The sequence below is a fragment of the Rhinatrema bivittatum genome, chromosome 8 (genome assembly GCF_901001135.1).
Source record: "Rhinatrema bivittatum chromosome 8, aRhiBiv1.1, whole genome shotgun sequence".
Lineage (NCBI taxonomy): Eukaryota > Metazoa > Chordata > Amphibia > Gymnophiona > Rhinatrematidae > Rhinatrema > Rhinatrema bivittatum.
The window spans coordinates 207,371,033-207,392,124 of NC_042622.1; the positions used below are offsets into that span (position 1 = coordinate 207,371,033).

The 21,092-nt window shown below is 42.9% G+C and overlaps 1 protein-coding gene across 1 annotated transcript in view; it reads right to left on the reverse strand.

The window, feature by feature from the left end:
- The window catches only part of TSPOAP1 (TSPO associated protein 1), a 1,024,985-nt gene that overhangs the window by 537,770 nt on the left and 466,123 nt on the right, over nucleotides 1–21,092 (reverse strand). Inside the window, exon 13 of the mRNA XM_029613537.1 lies at nucleotides 915–1,106. Coding sequence (XP_029469397.1) covers nucleotides 915–1,106 — 192 coding nt within the window. The remainder of the gene's footprint in view (nucleotides 1–914; nucleotides 1,107–21,092) is intronic.

The following is a 21,092-nucleotide window of genomic DNA, read 5'->3' on the forward strand; positions in this document are numbered from 1 at the left end:
CTAAAGATACAGAAAGCAGCAGAACATGGGCAGTTCCATTAAACTGAACAGAGCTATAGAGCTCTGCCCTTGAAAATCCATGGAAAATTAATTTAGTGAATAAAGGCAAAGGATAAGTAATATATTTGTTTCTCTGATATTTAAAATTTATAAACTTGCACCACCTATACTGAAGTACAATATAAGAACTGAGTTTGTGTGTTGTAATCCACCATACCATCATATGACATGCTGTTAGTCACTATTTCAGCTTTCACAGTTTAAACCATTTTGAAATTATACCTCATGCCTCAATCTCCAGGCGATGAATAATCTAAAAGCACCCTACACTGGTACACTTGAATCTAATTGCAATTTTACTTTTCTGTTTAGAATAGTAATGCAAGCATATATGTACAGCTATGAAATAATCCCAACATGAGGTGCAAGTGGTCAATTGTGCAGTTCTGATTTTCCAAGACCACTTATAACTTGTACTATTAATGACATCCCCAGTAATAATAGCGGTGCTAGTGTTCTTCTAGACAATACTAAGTGTGTTTCCATATCCCCAGTGTACTTCCAACAAAAGTCTACAGAGCTAAATACAGGCTTCAGAATTACCCAAATATATTAGCGTTTGTATTAAATAGAATTTTCCTATTGTGCACAACACGAAGCCATGTGACATGCCACCCACACCTGAAACAGCAGAGTTACTGTACCCTTTGTATTTCTAGGGAAAGGTATATAAAACTGGATCCACTCTCATCCAAACTCAAGTCAATGTCTCCCCACTGATTATGTCCCAAGAAGAAAACATATCTATGGAAATAGAGCAGGATATATTAGATCAAAAGAGATAATCAGAGCATCCATATCTAGCTTCATAATTACATCACAGAATTGTACTCATGGTACTTCAAATTAAATACCTTTATCTCGCTGGTCATTATGCTGCTCTTGGTGTGGAACAGCAAGGACCTGTTGGCAGTTCTGAAGTCACTAGAGTAGAGGTCAAAAGATCTTTTCCTGTTTGCAGCCAAAAACGTTTGAGCTCTTGTGACAGTAAAACTAAATTGTTCAGTCTGACTACGACATTTCTCTTCTAAGTCCCTCACTCTTGCCTAATAAGAAAAAAGAAAAGAAATTAAGTCTTATATCCTCTTTATACCTCCAAAATGCTTAACAAGAATAGTAACACTGACTATTGTCTAAACCAGGGGAAGCACAACTCCAATACTCAAGAGCCACAAACAGGCCAGGTTTTCAGGATATCTATAATGAACATACATAAGAAATGTTTGCATAAAATACAGTACATGCAAATGTATCTCATGCATATTCGTTGTGGATATTCTGTTTGTGGCTCAACTGGAGTTGGCCACCTCAGATCTAAACCATCTTAGAATATTTCAAGTATATAGATTTTAAAACAAATTCTCTTAATACTTATTTTACACAGGTCACTTCGTTAACTTAAGAACTGGAAACATGCAGAATGTCCCAAAAAGTCAAATCAGGTTTCCATACATGCAGTGTATACCAAATCAAAAAGTCCTGTCTCTCAGCTCAAGGGTTCCTTGGTCATTAATGTTAAGACTTGCGGACTGCCTAGTACTGTTTAATAAAGAATTCTAAAGCTGGAAGAGAGGAAGAGGACAATCTTGGAATGATTATCCAGTGAAATAGTTATGGTAACTACAGAAGTGGCAAAAATCAAGCTAATTATGCATTGTTTAGTAATATGTATTATATTGTATGGCAAAAATAGAATATTATATTTATAAAGTATCTCTTCCAACAAGCACACAATTACTCAATTTACAGTTGGCAGTTATTTTATCTTTCTCTGGTGGATGAAAAACTGAGTGGTGCCATACTATAGAAAAATTGGTAGACTTACTGTAAACTCACCCTTATTGATAGGCCAAATTTTGCCCATAGAATTAATACCAACATAAGAATAGCTGACTAGGGTAATAAAAGGCCAGAAAAGTTGGGTAAAGGGAGCAAGATGGCAACTATCGCTACCACATATTTTTGGAGTTCCTGATTTATTTATTATTTCAACATGTTTATGTCTGAGTAGGGATAAAATATAGCTTCAAACCTGTAGGGAGAAGGTAAGCTAGGTCTGGCCTTCCACTTACTACATGCCTGGATTCTGTGGCCAGTTTTTCAGAAACTAGAACTACAAAACCCATCTATTCAATGAGAGCAAAACCAGGACTGGCACAGTCTCTCCCTACATACATGGGCTACATGGTACCCTAATGTCTGTGGCATTTTATTTAAGGATAGGTTTGGATCTTATTTGCTCTGGGGTAGATTTTAAAAAAGGGCGCCTTCGCGTACTTTGTAGGCGCATCAGGCGCAAACAAAAGTACGCTGGATTTAGTAGATACGCGCGTAGCCGCGCGTATCTGACTAAAATCCTGGATCGGCGCATGCAAGGCTGCCGATTTCGTGTAGCCGGCGCACGCCGAGCCGCGCAGCCTACCTCCGTTCCCTCCGAGGCCGCTCCGAAATCAGAGCGGCCTCGGAGGGAATTCGCTTTCGCCCTCCCCTCACCTTCCCCACCCTTCCTCTACCTAACCCACCCCCCTGGCCCTGTCTAAAACCCCCCCCCCACCTTGTCGGGGGATTTACGCCTCCCGGAGGGAGAAGTTAAATCCCCACGCGCCAGCGGGCTGCTAGCGTGCCGAGACGCAACCGGGGGGGGGGCGGTTCCGGAGGGCGCGGCCACGCCCCCGGACCGCCCCGGGCCGAAACCACGCCCCCGGGTCTGCCCCCGAAATGCGGCGCCGATCGGCCACGCCCCGACACACCCCCCCTCGAACAACCCCGGGACTTACGCGGTCCCGGGGCTCTGCGCGCGCCGGCAGGCCTATGTAAAATAGGCGCACGGCGCGCAAGGCCCTGCTCGCGTAAATCCGGGCGGATTTACGCGAGCAGGGCTCTTAAAATCCGCCCCTCTATGTACTTTTGGGTTTTTCTCTAGCAGACTTCAATGCTTTCAGAGTTCTTTTTTTTGTTTTTTTTTTTAATCTACAGAGAGATACTAGTTTTTTCAAGGACATTGACATTTGCGCCATGACTATGGTGCTGCACAATAATTAAAGATAGGCAGAGTGGGGTACAGGTTCCTACTTATGATCCTAGCAGTGCTCAAATCTGAAAGCCCTTTTCAGTGGTCCTGCAACATCTGACTCTAGCTGTGGTGCCACAAGGGGGGAGAAGCGTGGTGAGGGGAGCAGAAAGAATAATGGACCAGTGCCCTTTCCAAAGCTTTAGTGTCGTTCTATGGTAATAGCCTTTCCAGTGGGAGCACTCAAATGGCAGACTGGGCAACAACTAAGACTTTGAAGAAATTAGTCTGTTGATCCTGGTGCCATTTAGCCTTGGCTAAGTGCTGTGAGGGAAGTACAGGGAGTAAGAATGGGAACTAATGACCATAAACAGATGTCTGGTTTGCAATTTCCAAAATTTTCAGTGTGGTGGTGCTTGGTCTTAAACTATAAATAAGTCTTTTTTGAGCTGTAGATCAAATAATTAGTTTTCTGGACTAACTCAAATTTATTTCCTGATTTAATATGTGGATCTGCTGAATAGCCAGCAATTTATTAATTTGTGATTCAGAGGCATTTTTTGTTACCTAAAAGATCCAGGGTTACGGACCCATATACCCCCTCCAGATTTTGATAAACAACTTGATCACAATTGGCAATTTTCCCTTCTCCCTATCCACATCAAGAACAATCCTGTCATACACATAATCAGGACACCACACTTAAATATTAATTATCTCTATTGTACATTCCCCGCAGCTGTCAGCAGGGGCATAGGGTGAGTGAAGTTTGGTGGTGCACCAAAAACAAAATGGGTCTCCCCTGCCCCTTCCCTGAAGAAGTTGCTGTGGCTGTTCCCACTTACCCTTCCGTGGGAATCCTGGGTTAGTAAAAGGAGCGAAGATGTTTACTCACCTCCTGCCCCTCCAATGTCCCTTACAAATTATACGGTACAGCTGCGAGACCAGCACCCTAGTGACATCCAAAATGGTGCCTGTCTGCCTCTTTTTTTGTATGGCCATACAAACGTGGCCACAAGCGGGGAAGCTTGTGCCAGGCAGCCTTGAAACTCGTGTCATTTTGACTTTACTATAGCGGTTTCAGGGTGACCAGCACCATTTCTAAGGGTTGTTGGAGGAAGATTTTGCATAATTTATTAATTGCTGTCTCATGGATTAAATATTACAAGTAAGCAACTATTTTCTCTGAAAACAAGCAATTCACCATTGTCACATAAATGGGACTCCCTAGCTAAGATTTGTCTTTAACATAACTACCACCAATGAGCCAGGAAACAATTTTGTTGTGAAAATGTTTTTTCTATTTTATAATTTATTTTTATTTCTTTATTGAAAAGAACCCACAATTATAAAATGGCTCTCAGGAGGAACAGTTAAGCTTACTTTTTAAAGAGGCAGAAGAGAACGAATAGTCCAGACCTAATACCTTGCCAGGAAGCTGTCTCTAGATAATAATGTGATGTGAATGTGTGAACTCCATGTTGTAGCCCTTAGAAATCTGTTCAATATAAATAAAACTTGGGTTAGGTGACCAATGCCACCATAGCCCTAACATTATGGACCTTGTCCAATGTTAACTCAGGGATATGAGATCATCTCTTGGCTCCCTTCCCACACCAATAAACACAGACACGAATGGCATTATAAAAGGCTGCAGTTTATTATTATAAACCTGAGCCCTTAGAATTAACATAACACCCCTCCCCCCCTTTTTCCTTATCTGCCTCCTAATCCGCCTCAAACACCATGTCCCAATGGTAAGGCATAAGGAATAGGAACCCCCCCCCCCCTTCGCTTACCCCACCTCGTCCCAGTGAGAGTAAGCTTCGGCCTTGAGCTTAGCCCCTGGCTCACCGGCCATCCCGTGTAGCAGCCCCCCCAACTACACGGGACTCTTCCTCCCCCGATATCAATTAACAATACATTACAAACATAACTTGGGCTCGGGATTACTGCCTCCACTGCGACAAACTGCACTCCAATTAACCATCACAAAAACAATAATATATAGGGCGGGAGGGAGGGAAGCCAAACCCCGCGCACCCTGCTCGCAAGCCCGTAAATCCAACTGCCGAGTTCTTTGCCGCATCTTGAAGGTCCTGCCACCTCTCCCCTCCCCCCCCCCCTTCTCACGTCCGCTGCCACGCAACTCGTCCCTGGTTACCATTGATGGCGTGAGACTAGTTTGCGCCGCCAATCATTCCTTCTAATTTTTGAAAGGAGACATGTGCCAAAATTTTCTTTTATGCAACTTTTTATGATCTACCCCATTCTTATGTATGCGTAGGTTATAAAATACACAATTCTTCCCCACGACATTCGTGTGTTTGCAAAAACTACATGTGAACAGATATTCAAGTTAACCGGATAAGTCTTATAAAGAGCTACTTATTTGACAAACTATGATAGCCAGATACATTTCAAATGGGCCGATACAGTAAAAGTCGCGGAAGAGCGCCTGCTCTCCCGGCGCACGCACAGGCCACTCTCCTGTGCGCGCGATTCACTAAATTTATTTAAATTAGGGCCCGCGGCAAAAAGAGGCACTAGGGACACTAGCGCGTCCCTAGCGCCTCTTTTTAGACAGGAGAGGCGGCTGTCAGCGGGTTTGACAGCAGACGCTCAATTTTGCCGGCGTCTGTTCGAGCCCGCTGACAGCCATGGGCTCGGAAACCGGACGCCGGCAAAATTGAGCATCAGGTTTTCAACCCGGTTTTCAAATTTTTTTTTTTTTAATTTTTTAACTTTTTAACTTTGGGGGGCCTCCGACTTAATATCGCCATGATATTAAGTCGGAGGGTGCAGAGAAAAGCAGTTTTTACTGCTTTTCTGTGCACTTCCCAAGCGTCAGCAGAAATAAGCAAGTTTGCTTACCGTAAACTGTGTTTCCATAGATAGCAGGATGAATTAGCCATGCTGTCTGGGAAGCACTGCGATCCCGGGTAGGCGGAAGTTTCTCTTAGCTGAGCACAGAGTTTTCAACTCTGTGCGGTCATCTTCCCGCGCGGTTCTCTCACCTCTTCAGTTTCTTTGTAGCCAAGGGAGAGGTAAGTCCAAAAGGTATGTCTGTCTCTGTGTGACTGTCTAGGGAGGACGGAGGGCATGCATGGCTAATTCATCCTGCTATCTACGGAAACACAGTTTACGGTAAGCAAACTTGCTTTTTCCCGTCGATAGCAGGGCTGAATTAGCCATGCTGTCTGGGAGTCCCAAGCTCCCGGGTTGTGTCCTTGTATAGTTATTGTTTGTATGTTTGGACATCAACCCCTGAAGTGGTAGACAGTCTCATGTTCTTTTTAGTGATAAGACTGCTGTATCTACTGCTGCATCAGAGGTCGTTTGCTGTTGTAGGCAATAATGCGATGTGAAGGTATGAATGGACGACCATGTTGCCGCTTTACATATATCAATTAAGGGAACTTTTGTTCAAGTAGGCAACAGATGCTGCGGGTGGCGCGGATTTTGATGAGCCTGAGGCTTTGTGCTTAGTTTAATAGAACATTTATTGTAGCAAAAAAAGTATGCATTGTGATAACCAACTGGCTATAGTCCTTTTTGAGACTGGTTGTCCAGGATCATTCGGGTTAAAGGAAAGGAATAGTTGAGAAAGGCCTTGAAGTTGACTGAGTCCTGTTCTTATAGTAAGCCAACGCTCTCTTACAGTCCGAGTATAAAGGTTTTTCACGTTCGTTATTATGTGGTTTTGGCATAAAAATAGGAACAGTTATAGTTTGATTAAGATGAAAAATGTTACCATCTTAGGCAGAAAGGAAGGGTGAGGACGAAGTGTCACCTTGTCATGGTAGAATTCAAGATAAGGGGAGTAGTGAACCAAGGCTTGTAGTTCACTGACTCTCCTTGCAGAAGTAATGGCAATGAGAAAAACTGTTTTCCATGTCATATATTTGATGTGACTAGAGTCTAATGGTTCGAAAGGTGGAAGCATTAGCTGTTCCAGCACTACATTTAAATCCCATGGAATTGGAAGTTTAGTCACTGGTGGGCGAAGCCGGATCATTCCCTTCATGAATCTAGAAATCAACGGATGGTTAGACATTGGAAGGTTATTAAAGGGCTCATGAAAGGCTGCTATAGCACTGATATGAACGCGCACCGAAGTGGTGGCTAGTCCTGCTTCGTAGAGTGTGTGCAGATATTGCAGTAATTGAATGGCAGTGGATGAGAAAGGGTTTATGTTCTTTGGAGTACACCAGTCCAAGTACCGCTGCCACTTTCCTTTGTAGTTACGTCTGGTTGAAGGTTTCCGTGACACAATAAGGATATCTTCTAATTGAGAGGATAAACCTAAGGCAGTTAGCATTTGCCTTTCAATCTCCATGCTGTGAGATGAAGTGATTGATTCATGGGGTGAAGTAATGAGCCCCCCTTCCTGTGTCAGAAGATGTGGAAGGTTTTGTAGCGTTATTGGTGGATGAATGGAAAGTTTCACGAAATACGCGTACCATGGCTGCCTCGGCCACGCTGGGGCTATTAGAATCATGTCCGAGACGTTTTGGAAGCATTTCTGAATCGTTCGAGATATGAGTGGAATGGGTGGATAGGCGTACATCAAGTCCATGGAATGAGAAAGGCATCTGGAGCCCTCCTTTGATTGCTGGGGTAAATTGAGCAAAAGGTTTGGACTTGCCGTTTGTTTCCGTGGCAAAGAGGTCTATTCCGGGAAACCCCCACTGTTTGAAGATGTTTTGAGCCACTTCTGGATTTAAGGTCCATTCGTGTGGATGAAAAATCCGACTGAGACGATCTGCTGTTACATTGTCCAGACCTGGAAGAAAAGTTGCTTGAATTGATACTTGGGCTTTTAATGTCCAATGTAGAATTCGTGTTGCTTCCTGGCATAGAGTCCAGGAACTGCACCCTCCTTCCTTGTTTATGTAAAACATGGCTACCTGGTTGTCTGTATATACCATGAGGCTTGATCCCCGTATCTGATCGGAGAACGTTTGAAGTGCCATCTAAATGGCTCTTAGTTCCAGGAGATTGATCTGGTATGTCAATTCCTGAGGGGTCCATAGACCTTGAGTTTTCAGTTTGCCCAGATGTGCTCCCAACCTTTGTTGAAGAAATCTGTGGTCAAAGTTATCTGATGAGGTGGTAAACGGAATGGAGCTCCCGAGCTAAGGTGCTTGGGGAGGAGCCACCATCGAATATCCTCTTTCATTGCATTTGTAATTAGAATTCTGGTGTTGAGTGATTGTATGAACTGAGACCACTGAGTCTTTAGACCCCATTGTAAGCGATGCATATGAAGTCTGGTGTGAGGAACCACATAGATTGCTGCTGCCATATGACCCAGAAGTTGGAGAACCTGGCGTGCAGATGCCCGGTTTCTGTGAAGGAGGCTGTGTGCCAATGATTGTGTGTTCTGCATCCTGTCTTGAGGAAGGTACGCTCTCTGTTCGACCGTATTTATGAGAGCTCCTATGAACTGAAGTATCTGAGTCGGTTGTAGGTGAGACTTCTCGAAATTGACAAGAAATCCCAACTCCTGAAGGCATTCTATCGTGCGTATCGCATGATCTCTCAGTGTAGACTGATCCGATGTTACTATTAACCAGTCGTCCAGATAAGGAAATATTTGGATCGAAAGTTTCCTGAGGCTAGCCACCACCACTGCTAGACATTTGGTGAATACTCTTGGGGCTGAAGATAGGCAAGATGTGAGAACCTTGTATTGGTAATGTATATCCTGAACTTAGAAGCAAAGGTAACACCAAGAGGACGGGTGAATTGGTATATGAGAATATGCATCCTTCAGGTTGATGGAACATAACCAATCGTTGTGCTGAATCAGCGGTAGGATATTTTTGAGAGAAGTCATTTTGAATTTCTCTCTCTGTATGTGTTTGTTGAGTAGTCTGAGATCTAGAATGGGTCGTAAGCCCCCTGACTTCTTTGGAATGAGGAAATATTGGGAATAAAACCCTTGGTGTTGTTGATGAAGGGGAATAATCTGTATGGATTGTTGAATTTGTAGGTTGTTCAATTCCGTTGCGAGGGATGTGGAGTGGGATCTTATCATCCTCTTCGGAGGAACGTGAGGAAGAGAAGGAATGGATTGAAAATTTAGAGAGCAATCGTGTTTAATAATGTTGAGTACCCACTGATCTGAAGAAATGGAATCCCCAATTGTGGAGAAAAAATTGAAGGCGTCCTCCTATGAAAGCCGGTAGTGGTGGTGGCTGCATTAATTTCAAAAAGAGGAGGCATGTTTCTGTTGAGGGGCTGGCGTTTGTTTCACTGGTCTCTGTTGTCTGGCACGACCCCTAGAACTCTGCGGAGCTGTATTTCTTGGAGGGACATACGGTTGAGGCCTGTATTGCGAATAAGACCTGTTGCATGGTCTGGAGTAATACCGGCGACGGTAAGGATAGAATCGATGTTGCGATTTTTGAGAATCTGCAGGAGTAGTGAGAGATAGTACAGCTACACTTTGTTCTTTCAAATGGGATACAATGTCTCCAAATTTATCTCCAAAGAGATTGTCACCCATACATGGAATGTCTGCTAATTTTTCATGGACATCTGTTCGAATTGCGCTAGCTCTGAGCCAAGCTATAAGCCGGGCTGCAATAGCCGAAGTGGATGCTCTTGCTGAAGATTCGAAACGATCCGTAAATGGAGCGCAGTAAATGCCTGAGTCCTTCTTCCATATCTAAGAAAGACTGGTGTTGTGTGTTGTCCTCCGAAAGACACAGTGGATGCAGATTTTGGAGTGTTTCAAAGAGGTACTGCGTAGTATAAAATTGGTGATGCTGCATCCTGTTGGTGAGCATGGAGGAATGATAGATCTTTTTTCCAAAATCATCTATTTATTTATTTGATGCTTTTTTATACCGGCAATCATGACAGTGTCATATGTCGGTTTACAGAAAACTGGGGTACAATAACCTTAAAACATTAACATAGTAAAGAAGTAAAAAAGTTACAATAAAACAGAGGTGAAAAAACTGGGGGAAGAAGACGACAGAGCATAGGTAACTCGAAAATAATGCCAGTTATTTGGAGCGTTCTGCGAGTTCTAGAAAATATATAAGAAGAGATCTTTTCTTTTTTGGCATTTTTCTCTGTAGATATGTGTCACTTCACTTCACCGAATCGGAGGCCTTAGCTATGGGAATCAGTGAATTTATATAAAGGCTTGTTTAAACCAAGTCTTAAGCGTTTTTCTAAAAGTCAGTAGGCCTCCACTCGGCATTTATTCTCTCTGCCTAGTGGAGTATTTGAATGCAGCTTATTTCGTTTTGCCTTCGACAATGCGGATTCTACTTTGATGGATTGGTGAGGTAGTTGGGCAGACTCGTATACTGGTGAATTACGCATCTTGTATTTGATGTCATTCTTCCTTGAAGTAGCCGGTGATGAGAAAAGAGTCTTCCAAATTTTAAAGAGTAGATTTTGTAATACCGAATGAGGAGGAAGAGCAGTGGGCTCGGGAGGAGATTCGAATATTTTTAATATACCGAGCATTTCAGCTCTGGGGTCAGGTATTCTTCCTGTTTCCACCTGAAGAAGACTGCCTACTTTCTCAACAAATTTCGCACAGGTCAAGTCTTCCAGAGGAGACTACGGTTCAGGTAAACCTTCTTGGGGGTCAGATGGCATTCCCGTTGAAGAATTCAGAGAATGAACGGACTCCGGAGAACCTGGGCTGATGGGTTGAGTTGGAGTATCTTATTTTGCCGGTTCTAGAGGTTCTACAGCTGGAGGTGATGCAGAGGAACCTTCTGGAGAATGTTGTGGTGGTAATTCTTTTGTTTTTTCCAGTTCTTGGAAAAAAGAGCTGAGAATATCTGAGATTTTAGTCATAGTAGATGCCGCCAAAGTATTCTGTGGAAGAATGTGTAACTTTTGCTTTGGGGTTTTTGTTGGAATTGCCGCAAGCAAAATGTTCTCAGGTGCTTTTCCCTTGTGTTGACATTGAAGAGGTATAATCGGTGAAGGGCGGATACGTTTTGTTAATGGCATTTGTAAGGAAGGAGAACGTCTCTTTTCTCTAGAGAGCGATGAGAGACTGGCTATAGAACTACCACTAGGAGAACGGCCTGATGATAAAGATTCTGATGCCGAAAGCCTGCAACGTCTACGTCAGAAGTTAAGGACATTCTTGATGAACTTCTTGATCCTATTATTTATTTTGTAGAAACTATATGATGCGACTTATGGCGATGTTTGCCCGATGCACTTCGTTCTGGTGATTGAAGGTGCATTGTTTTAGTGCCAATATGCTGTAGGAGAATCCCGAATTATTCTATTGCTCCATGGGTGCGTCGTGTGATAGGCTTTGCGCCGTATCTGCTCCGTGTGCCCTGGTTGCTTCGTGCGCCGTGTGATGCGTCGATAATGCTTCGTCGCGGCGGTGCGCCGTACCCATGCTTGTCTGTTTTGAAAGCGTAGTGTTGTGTTTTTGACGACGCAGGCTCTGAAAAAGTACCCGCCGGTACTTTGCGCCGCAGATCCTCTGCCAGAATCCCCGGCTTTTGAAACGAGGCCTTGAGGATGTGTGAGACCCTGGCCTGGAGCGTTTTTTCGGGCCTCTCGAGTCCCTGCTGGTCCCAGCGAGGACGCCCGTTTGGGTGGCCTTACCGATTTCGCCGGTTCCCGGCGAGGAATGGATGGAGGATGGTGGGGCCGACGATCCCATGCGGAGAATCTCCATCTCGTGGCCTGGTGTCGCTGGGCCCGTGGAGACATCCTGCCCGCAGTCCCGGCACGACTTTTGATCATGGTCCGGGCCTAAGCAAATGTAGCAATAATTACGTCCATCTGTGATGGACATAATTTTGCCACGGCTTCGGAGCCATCTAGGATGAGAATTCATGAGGAAAAACCATGAAAATTCGATAAAACATATCCAGTCAGAGAAAAAATTCGCTAAGAGAAAAAATCCCGCATGTGAACGGCTCGAGGAAAAAAGAAACTAAGAGGTGAGGGAAACGCGCGGGGAAGACGACAGCGCAGACGCACAGAGTTGAAAAATCTGTGATCAGCTAAGAGAAACTCCGCCTACCCAGGATCACGGCACTTCCCAGACAGCATGACTAATTCAGCCCTGCTATCGACGGGAAATAACGCCTACCTTTGGGTAGGCACTAATTTCTTAAAGTAAAATGTGCAGCTTGGCTGCACATTTTACTTACTGTATCGCGCAGAAATACCTAATAGGGCCATCAAAATGCATTTGCATGTTGCGGGCGTTATTAGGTTCGCGGGGGTGCGCGTCCAATCGTGGGTTAGCAGTGCACTCCACCAAAGCGCACTGTACTGTATCAGTCTGAAATAGTGTTAATTACCTGGCAAAGTAGCTCTTTTAAATGAATCTGGTTATATTACATAGCCAGATAAGTAGCACTTTTAAAACTTATCTAGCGAAGTGGCACAGAAAAGTAAGTTTGCTTACTGTAAACAGTGTTTCCGTAGATAGCAAGATGAATTAGCCATGCTGTCATGGGAACTGTTCATCAGGCCCGGTAGGCGGAGCTTCTGTAGTAGAATTCAGAGCGTTGCTCTGTGCGGCTGCGCGTGCCTTCCCGCACAGAAGAACAGATTCTCCTCAGTCTGTGATTACGTAGAAAAAACTTGATTGGACTATCCAGGGAAGTGGGAGGGTGAGCATGGCTAATTCATCCTGCTATCTACAGAAACACCGTTTACGGTAAGCAAACTTGCTTTTTCCCCGTTGATAGCAGGGCTGAATTAGCCATGCTGTCATGGGAGTCCTAAGCTCCCGATCACACTAAAGAGGCTCATTACTTTGTTATGTTCTGTTTTATTTGTTTTTTGTTTGTTTTTTTTTTTTTGCGTGATCCTATTAGTGGATAGTCCAGAAGTAATCTACGAGGTCAGAGAATTCAGGACTGCATGGTTCGGAGAGAGGTATCTTCAAAGGATACTAATGATACATTAGAATTAGAGCATCCCGACAGTGAGGTTCCAATAATAAGAAAAGTAGTCCAAGTGCCTGTAACTAAAAACTCATCTGAGCTAAAAAATTCTAACTTATCCCTATCAATTTATTTATTTATTTATTTATTATTTTTATTATACCGAGTTTCATGATAGGAATCACATCAACCCGGTTTACAATTAACAATGTGAGTAAAGGCAGAGAGTAACATAGTAAAACATTTCCCAATTCAATGTCACATATAGAATGAAACTTAACAAATATAATAACAATATTTAGGATGTGAGAAAGTTACAAAAAACAAGGAAAAATAACTAGGATCTGAAAGGGGGAGGAAATTGAAGGAAGAATATTAACAATTAACATTATAACATTAATATTAAATATTAATATTATTATATTAATATTATTAATAATATAATTATATAATTATATATAATTATATAATATTAATAATATAATTTTATAATATATTATAATATAATAATATAATAATATAATATTAATATAATTATATAAAAATATAATTATATTAATATTATATTATTATATTATTATATTAATATTATATTAATTAACATTAATATTAACTATTTAAACAATTAACAAGCAGAAATGAAAATACAAACAAAAAACAAACTTTGAAATGTTTGTATGCTAAACACAGAAGTCTAAGAAGTAAGATGGGAGAATTAGAATGTATAGCAGTGAATGATGACAGACTAAATTGGCATCTCAGAGACATGGTGGAAGGAGGACAAACAATGGGACAGTGCTATACCGGGGTATAAATTATATCACAATGACAGAGAGGAGCACCCGGTAGGCGGTGTGTGGTGCTTTATGTCCGGGATGGCAGAGAGTCCAACAGGATAAACATCCTGCACGAGACTAAATGCACAATTGAATCTTTATGGGTAGAAATCCCTTGTGTGTCGGGGAAGACTATAGTGATAGGAGTATACTACCGTCCACCTGGTCAAAATGGTGAGACGGACAGTGAAATGCTAAGAGAAATTAGGGAAGCTAACCAATTGGTAGTGCAGTAATAATGGGAGACTTCAATTACCCCAATATTGACTGGGTAAATGTATCATCGGGACACGCTACGGAGATAAGGTTCCTGGATGGAATAAATGATAGCTTTATGGAGCAATTGGTTCAGGAACTGACGAGAGAGGGAGCAATTTTTAGATCTAATTCTCAGTGGAGACCAGGATTCGGTGAGAGAGGTAACAGTGGTGGGGGCCGCTTTGCAATAGTGATCATAATATGATCAAATTTGATTTAATGACTGGAAGAGGAACAGTGTGCAAATCCAAGGCTCTCGTGCTAAACTTTCAAAAGGGAAACTTTGAGAAAATGAGAAAAATTGTTAGAAAAAACCTGAAAGGAGCAGCTACAAAAGTAAAAAATGTCCAAGAGGCGTGGTCATTGTTAAAAAATACCATTCTAGAAGCACAGTCCAGATGTATTCCACACATTAAGAAAGGTGGAAAGAAGGCAAAACGATTACCAGCATGGTTAAAAGGGGAGGTGAAAGAAGCTATTTTAGCCAAAAGATCTTCATTCAAAAATTGGAAGAAGGATCCAACAGAAGAAAATAGGATAATGCATAAAAGTTGGCAAGTTAAATGTAAGACATTGATAAGACAGGCTAAGAGAGAATTTGAAAATAAGATGGCCGTAGAGGCAAAAACTCAAAGTAAAAACTTTTAAAAATATATCCGAAGCAGAAAGCCTGTGAGGGAGTCAGTTGGACCGTTAGATGATCGAGGGGTTAAAGGGGCACTTAGAGAAGATAAGACCATCGCGGAAAGATTAAATAATTTCTTTTCTTCGGTGTTTACTGAAGAGGATGGATGTTGGGGAGGTACTCGTACTGGAGAAGGTTTTCATGGGTAATGATTCAGATGGACTGAACCAAATCACGGTGAACCCAGAAGATGTGATAGACCTGATTGACAAACTGAAAAGTAGTAAATCACCTTGACCAGATGGTATATACCCCAGAGTTCTGAAGGAACTAAAAAATGAAATTTCAGACCTATTAGTAAAAATTTGTAACCTGTCATTAAAATCATACATTGTACCTGAAGACTGGAGGAGAGCTAATGTAACCCCCATATTTAAAAGGGCTCCAGGGTCGATTCTGGAAACTACAGACCGGTTAGCCTGACTTCAGTGCTAGGAAAAATAGTGGAAAGTATTCTAAACATCAAATCACAGAACATATAGAAAGACATGGTTTAATGGATCAAAGTCAGCACGGCTTTACCCAAGGCAAGTCTTGCCTCACAAATCTGCTTCACTTTTTAAAGGAGTTAATAACATGTGGATAAAGGTGAACCTGTAGATGTAGTGTACTTGGATTTTCAGAAGGCATTTAACAAAGTTCCTAATGAGAGGCTTCTAGGAAAAATAAAAAGTCATGGGATAGGTGGCGATGTCCTTTCGTGGATTACAAACTGGCTAAAAGACAGGAAACAGAGTAGGATTAAATGGACAATTTTCTCAGTGGAAGGGAGTGGGCAGTGGAGTGCCTCAGGGATCAGTATTGGGACCCATACTTTTCAATATATTTATAAATGATCTAGAAAGAAATATGACAAGTGAGGTAATCAAATTTGCAGATACAAAATTGTTCAGAGTAGTTAAATCACAAGCAGATTGTGATAGATTGCAGGAAGACCTTGTGAGGCTGGAAAATTGGGCATCAAAATGGCAGTTGAAATTTAATGTGGACAAGTGCAAGGTGATGCATATAGGGAAAAATAACCCATGCTATAGTTACACAATGTTATGTTCCATATTAGGTGCTACTACCCAAGAAAGAGATCTAGGCGTCATAGTGGATAACACATTGAAATCGTCAGTTCAGTGTGCTGCGGAGTCAAAAAAGCAAACAGAATGTTGGGAATTATTAGAAAGGGAATGGTGAAAAGGGAAAATGGCATAATGCCCCTGTATCGCTCCATGGTGAGAACGCACCTTGAATACTGTGTACAATTCTGGTCACCGCATCTCAAAAAAGATACAATTGCGATGGAGAAGGTACAGAGAAGGGCTACCAAAATGATAAAGGGAATGGAACAGCTCCCTATGAGGAAAGACTAAAGAGGTTAGGACTTTTCAGCTTGGAGAAGAGATGGCTGAGGGGGGATATGATAGAGATGTTTAAAATCATGAGAGGTCTAGAAAGGGCAGATGTGAATCGGTTATTTACTCTTTCGTATAATAGAAAGACTAGGGGGCACTCCATGAAGTTAGTATGTGGCACATTTAAAACTAATCGGAGAGAAAGTTCTTTTTTACTCAACGCACAATTAAACTCTGGAATTTGTTGCCAGTAGATGTGGTTAGTGCAGTTAATATAGCTGTGTTTAAAAAAGGATTGGATAAGTTCTTGGAGAAGTCCATTACCTGCTATTAATTAAGTTGACTTAGATAATAACCACCGCTATTACTAGCAACGGTAACATGGAATAGACTTAGTTTTTGGGTACTTGCCAAGTTCTTATGGCCTGGATTGGCCACTGTTGGAAACAGGATGCTGGCTTGATGGACCCTTGCTCTGACCCAGTATGGCATGTTCTTATGTTCTTATGACTGCTGTGCCTAACTTGGCGTCTTCCCTTGTTTGTTGATCTAAGCAGTAATGTGATGTGAATTTATGTAAAGACTTCCAGGATGCTGCTTACAAATGTTCACAGGGGGCACGTGGCGGAGATGCGCTATGGAGGATGCCACCGCTCGTACCTAGTGGGCGTTCAGAGTAGATGACAGAGGTAAATTTTGTTTCTGGTAACAGAATTGAATGCACTGTGCAATCCAACTAGATATTGTCCTCTTTGCGACTGGAAGGCCAGGTGCATTTGGGTTAAATGAAAGGAAGAGCTGAGAGGCTCTGGATGCGGAATGCATTCTAGTCTTGTAGTACGCTAATGCCCTTTTACAGTCCAAGGTATGTAACAATTTCTCTCAATCATTTTGATGAGGTTTAGGGAAGAAAATCAGTAGGTCTATGGACTGGTTTAAATGAAACTGCAATACAACCTTCGAAATGAAGGATGGTTGTGTACGAAGTACCGCCTTGTTAAGGTAAAATTGTAGGCAAGGACTATAATGAACTAACGCTTGAAGTTCGCTCTCCCTACACGCTGATGTTACTGCAACCAGGAATACCACTTTCCATGTGAGGTATTTTACATGTGCTGATTCCATCGGTTCGAATGGAGGTAACATAATTTGCTCCAGTATGAGATTGAGATTCCACGGGATTGGTGGTTTAATTAATGGAGGATGCAAATGAATGAGCCCTTTGAGAAACGAGACGAGTGGGTGGACAGAAATAGATTATCCTCTGTGTGGTCTATGATACGCTGCAATAGCGCTGAGATGTACTCTAATTGATGAAGTTGCCAGTGCTGCGACATATAAGGTATGCAGATAGTCCAATAAAAGTTCAGGTATACAGTCCAGGGGGTGTAACCCTTTGGAGGAACAGCAGGCCGAGTATCTTTTCCATTTAAAACCGTAGTTTCGACGTGTGGATAGTTTCCTCGAATGCAAGAGGATTTTCTGTGCTTCTATTGAAATACCTTTCTCTGAGAATAGGAGCTGTTCAACATCCATGCTGTTAGGTAAAAGGATGCATGCATCGGGTGAAGAAGGGTTCCTCCTTCTTGCGCTAGGAGGTCTACTTGATTCGGCAGAGTTATGGGATCTTCTACCGAAAGATTGAGAAGGTAGGTGTACCAGGATTGTCTGGGCCAAGCTGGAGCTATCAAAATGAGTTGGGCTGCATCTTGTATGCATTTCTGACTCGTTTTTGTGATGAGAGGTTTCGGAGGGAAAGCATACATTAGTGGTTCACTCCATGGAATCAGGAATGCGTCCTGTGCATTTCTCCATCGACTGTTCCACACGGAACAGAAGCGAGGAATCTGTGCATTGTCTTCTGTGGTGAAGAGATCCATTGTTGGCATTCCCCACTTGTTTAAGATTTTTCTGCGCAACTGCCTGATTTAGGACCCATTCGTGAGGGTAAAAGATGCGGCTCAATCTGTCTGCTCACGTGTTGATCACTCCTGGAAGGTAGGATGCTTGAACTGTTATACAGTGGTGGTGAGCATGCTCCAGAATCCGTATAGTTTCTTTGCAAAGGTTCCAAGAACCTGACCCTCCTTGTTTGTTTAGATAGAACATCGCCACTTGGTTGTCTGTGTAAACCACGACTCGATGACCCGTAGATGAGGTAGGAACGTGTGGAGCGCATTCTTTACTGTGCAAAGTTCGAAAAGATTGATCTGAAGGTTTTGTTCTGGAATAGACCATAATCCCTGCATTTGAAGATGGTCTAGGTGTGCTCCCCACCCCTTGCGAGAAGCATCGGTGGTCAAGACGATATTGTGTGAAGGCGGATTGAATAAAGCTCCCTTGGTGAGTGATCTCTTTTGTAGCCACCAGTCCTATGTCCCTCATTTCGGAAGTAAGGGATATTTTGATGAATAGCGGCTGCAAATATTGTTTCCACTGTCTCTTTAAACCCCACTGTAAACGCCGCATGTGCAACCTGCTGTTTGGGACTGTGAATATGGCCGCTGCCATGTGTCCTAGAACTGTCAGCACTTGACGTGCTGTGGGTGTTGGAGTGGACTGGAGGGATTGTAGGAGATGGCACATCTCCATAGCTCTGTCCCGTGGTAAGAAGGCCCTGGTCTGCAGGGTATCCAGTCGAGATCCAAGAATCTGTGTGGGTGCGAGGGTGGATTTTGTATAGTTGACTATTAGTCCCAAACAGTCTAAGCATTGAATTGTCTGCTGTAGCTGTTCCTGGAGCACCTCTGGGCTGGATGATACTAAAAGCCAATCATCCAGATAGGGGAATACTCGAATCCCCAGCTTCCTTAAATGAGCCACCACCACTGCCATACATTTCATGAATACTCTGGGGCTGCCGATAGCCCAGAAGGGAGTACTTGGTACTGACAGTGCCTGTTCTTGTACTGGAAAGACAAGTAACGCCATGAAGAAGGATTGATTGGTATCTGGGTATAAGCATCCTTCAGGTCTATGGAACACATCCAGTCGTTGGGTTGAAAAAGTGGTAGGATGTTCTTTAATTACACCATTTTAAACTTCTCTTTGAGCAAATGCTTGTTCAACTCCCTGAAGTCCAGAATCTGTCTCTGGCTCCCTGCTCTCTTGGGAATTAGGAAGTATGGTGAATAAAATCCCCCGTGTTGGGCATGAGGTGGAATTAAACAGATTGCCTGTTGATGCTGAAGGGATAGGATTTCCTTCCATAATTGGGGTTGATGTTTTGCAAACCCCCTTTTTGGATGGTGAGGAAGATGAGGTTTTGTTGCAAACTGTAATTGGTATCCTCTCTCTACTACTTCTAAAACCCACTGATCGGTTTGTTATCTTTCTCCATTCTGGCAAGCGGGATGAAATCCTGCCTGGTGGATGTACCTGTAGTGGTGGTGGTTTTATTATTAAAAAGAGTACTGCGTCTTGGTGGATGACGCAGTTTGTTGGTTTTGCTTGCGTTGACCCTTGGGCATCCCCTCCTGTTTTGCTGCTGCTGTTATGGGTTGCGTTGTGGCTGAGTATAAGTTTGAGGTCGATACGAGGAGTATTGCCTAAACGGCCTACGTTGGTATGGTTGTTTACGCATTGGTGCAAAGAACTTACATTGCGGTCGATACAGGGACGGTTGTGTTAGAGACTGAACCGCTACAGCTTGATCTTAGAGGTTGGCCACAGTCTCTTGAAATTTGTTGCCAAACAGATTGTCTGCCTTGCAAGGCAAAGTTGCAAGCTTGGTATGCACGTTTTCACGTATAGCGCTGGAAAGTAGCCATGCTAGGCTTTGTGCTGCAATCGCGGATGCTGAAATGCGGGATGAAGATTCGAAACCTTCATAAATCGTATGAAGGAGGTGACAGATGCCCTCTTCCAAGTCTTGCACTGGTTGATTTAGGTTGAGGATAGGATTTTCTGCCCCAGGGAGTGTGGTCTTTATGGTTTGCAGACATTCAAATAAATATTGAACGATATAGAATTGATGTTGTTGGATGCGGGCCGACAACATTGCTCCATGGAACGATTTCCGTGCCAATTCATCCAGCAATTTCTGCTCTCTATCCGGAGGTACTGACGCGTGCAATCTGTGTTTTTTAGCTCTTTGCAGAGCTGATTCTACCACCCGTGATGAGTGCAGTAGTTGAGGCACAGAGTTATAAGGGGACTGCCTCATCCGAAATTTTAAGTCAGTTTTCCTCACCACTGGGGGAATCGAGAATGGAGTTTCCCAAGATTTTTGTAATACTGAGTCAAACTCTGTGTGACAGTAAAGATGTGGGTTTGGCAAGAACGTCAAATATCTTGAGTAGGTCTAGCGTTTCTGCTCTTGGATCAGTTGGTTTTTTTCTAGATGGAAAATGGAACCCACTTTCTCTAAAAGCTTTGGATAAGATAGATCCTCCTGAGGAGAGTATGGCTCAGGATGATCTTCTGGAGGATCCGATGGGTATCCCGTTGAAGTATGTGGTGAGGACTGTGGAGAATCCGGGTCCATTCGTAAGAGTGGATCTTGCTGAGGAGGAAGTGGGTCCACCCGTAGAAGTGACCAATCTCTTGTCTATGTGGTTGGAACCTGTTCTGGAGAGGGTGGAGTAGATAAGTGTTGAGTCACTATCATTGTCAGTTGGAGCGTGCAGCAATTGAAAGGTTGATTGCATTACTTCAAAAAACCCAGAGAGCACAAGTGACAGCTGAGTGAATGCTTCCCATGTCTGAGGCAGCATAGGAGGCTTTCCTCTCTCCCTGTACTTCGAGAAGGTAAATGCGCTGCGGCATGAGAGCATCCAGAGTATCAAGATGGTTGTGCTTGTGGTTGTAAGTCATCTGTTACCTTCTTCCTCTTGGCTAGTGGTTTCTGCAAACTTTTGCCCAATTGTCTACGTCTTGAAGCGGATGAAAGATCTGAACGAACTTTCATTGATGAAAACGACGAAGCTGAAGACATACGGGAAGTAACTCTGACATAATCGTCTTCCGAGCGAGAGTGGAAACTTGCTGGGGAAT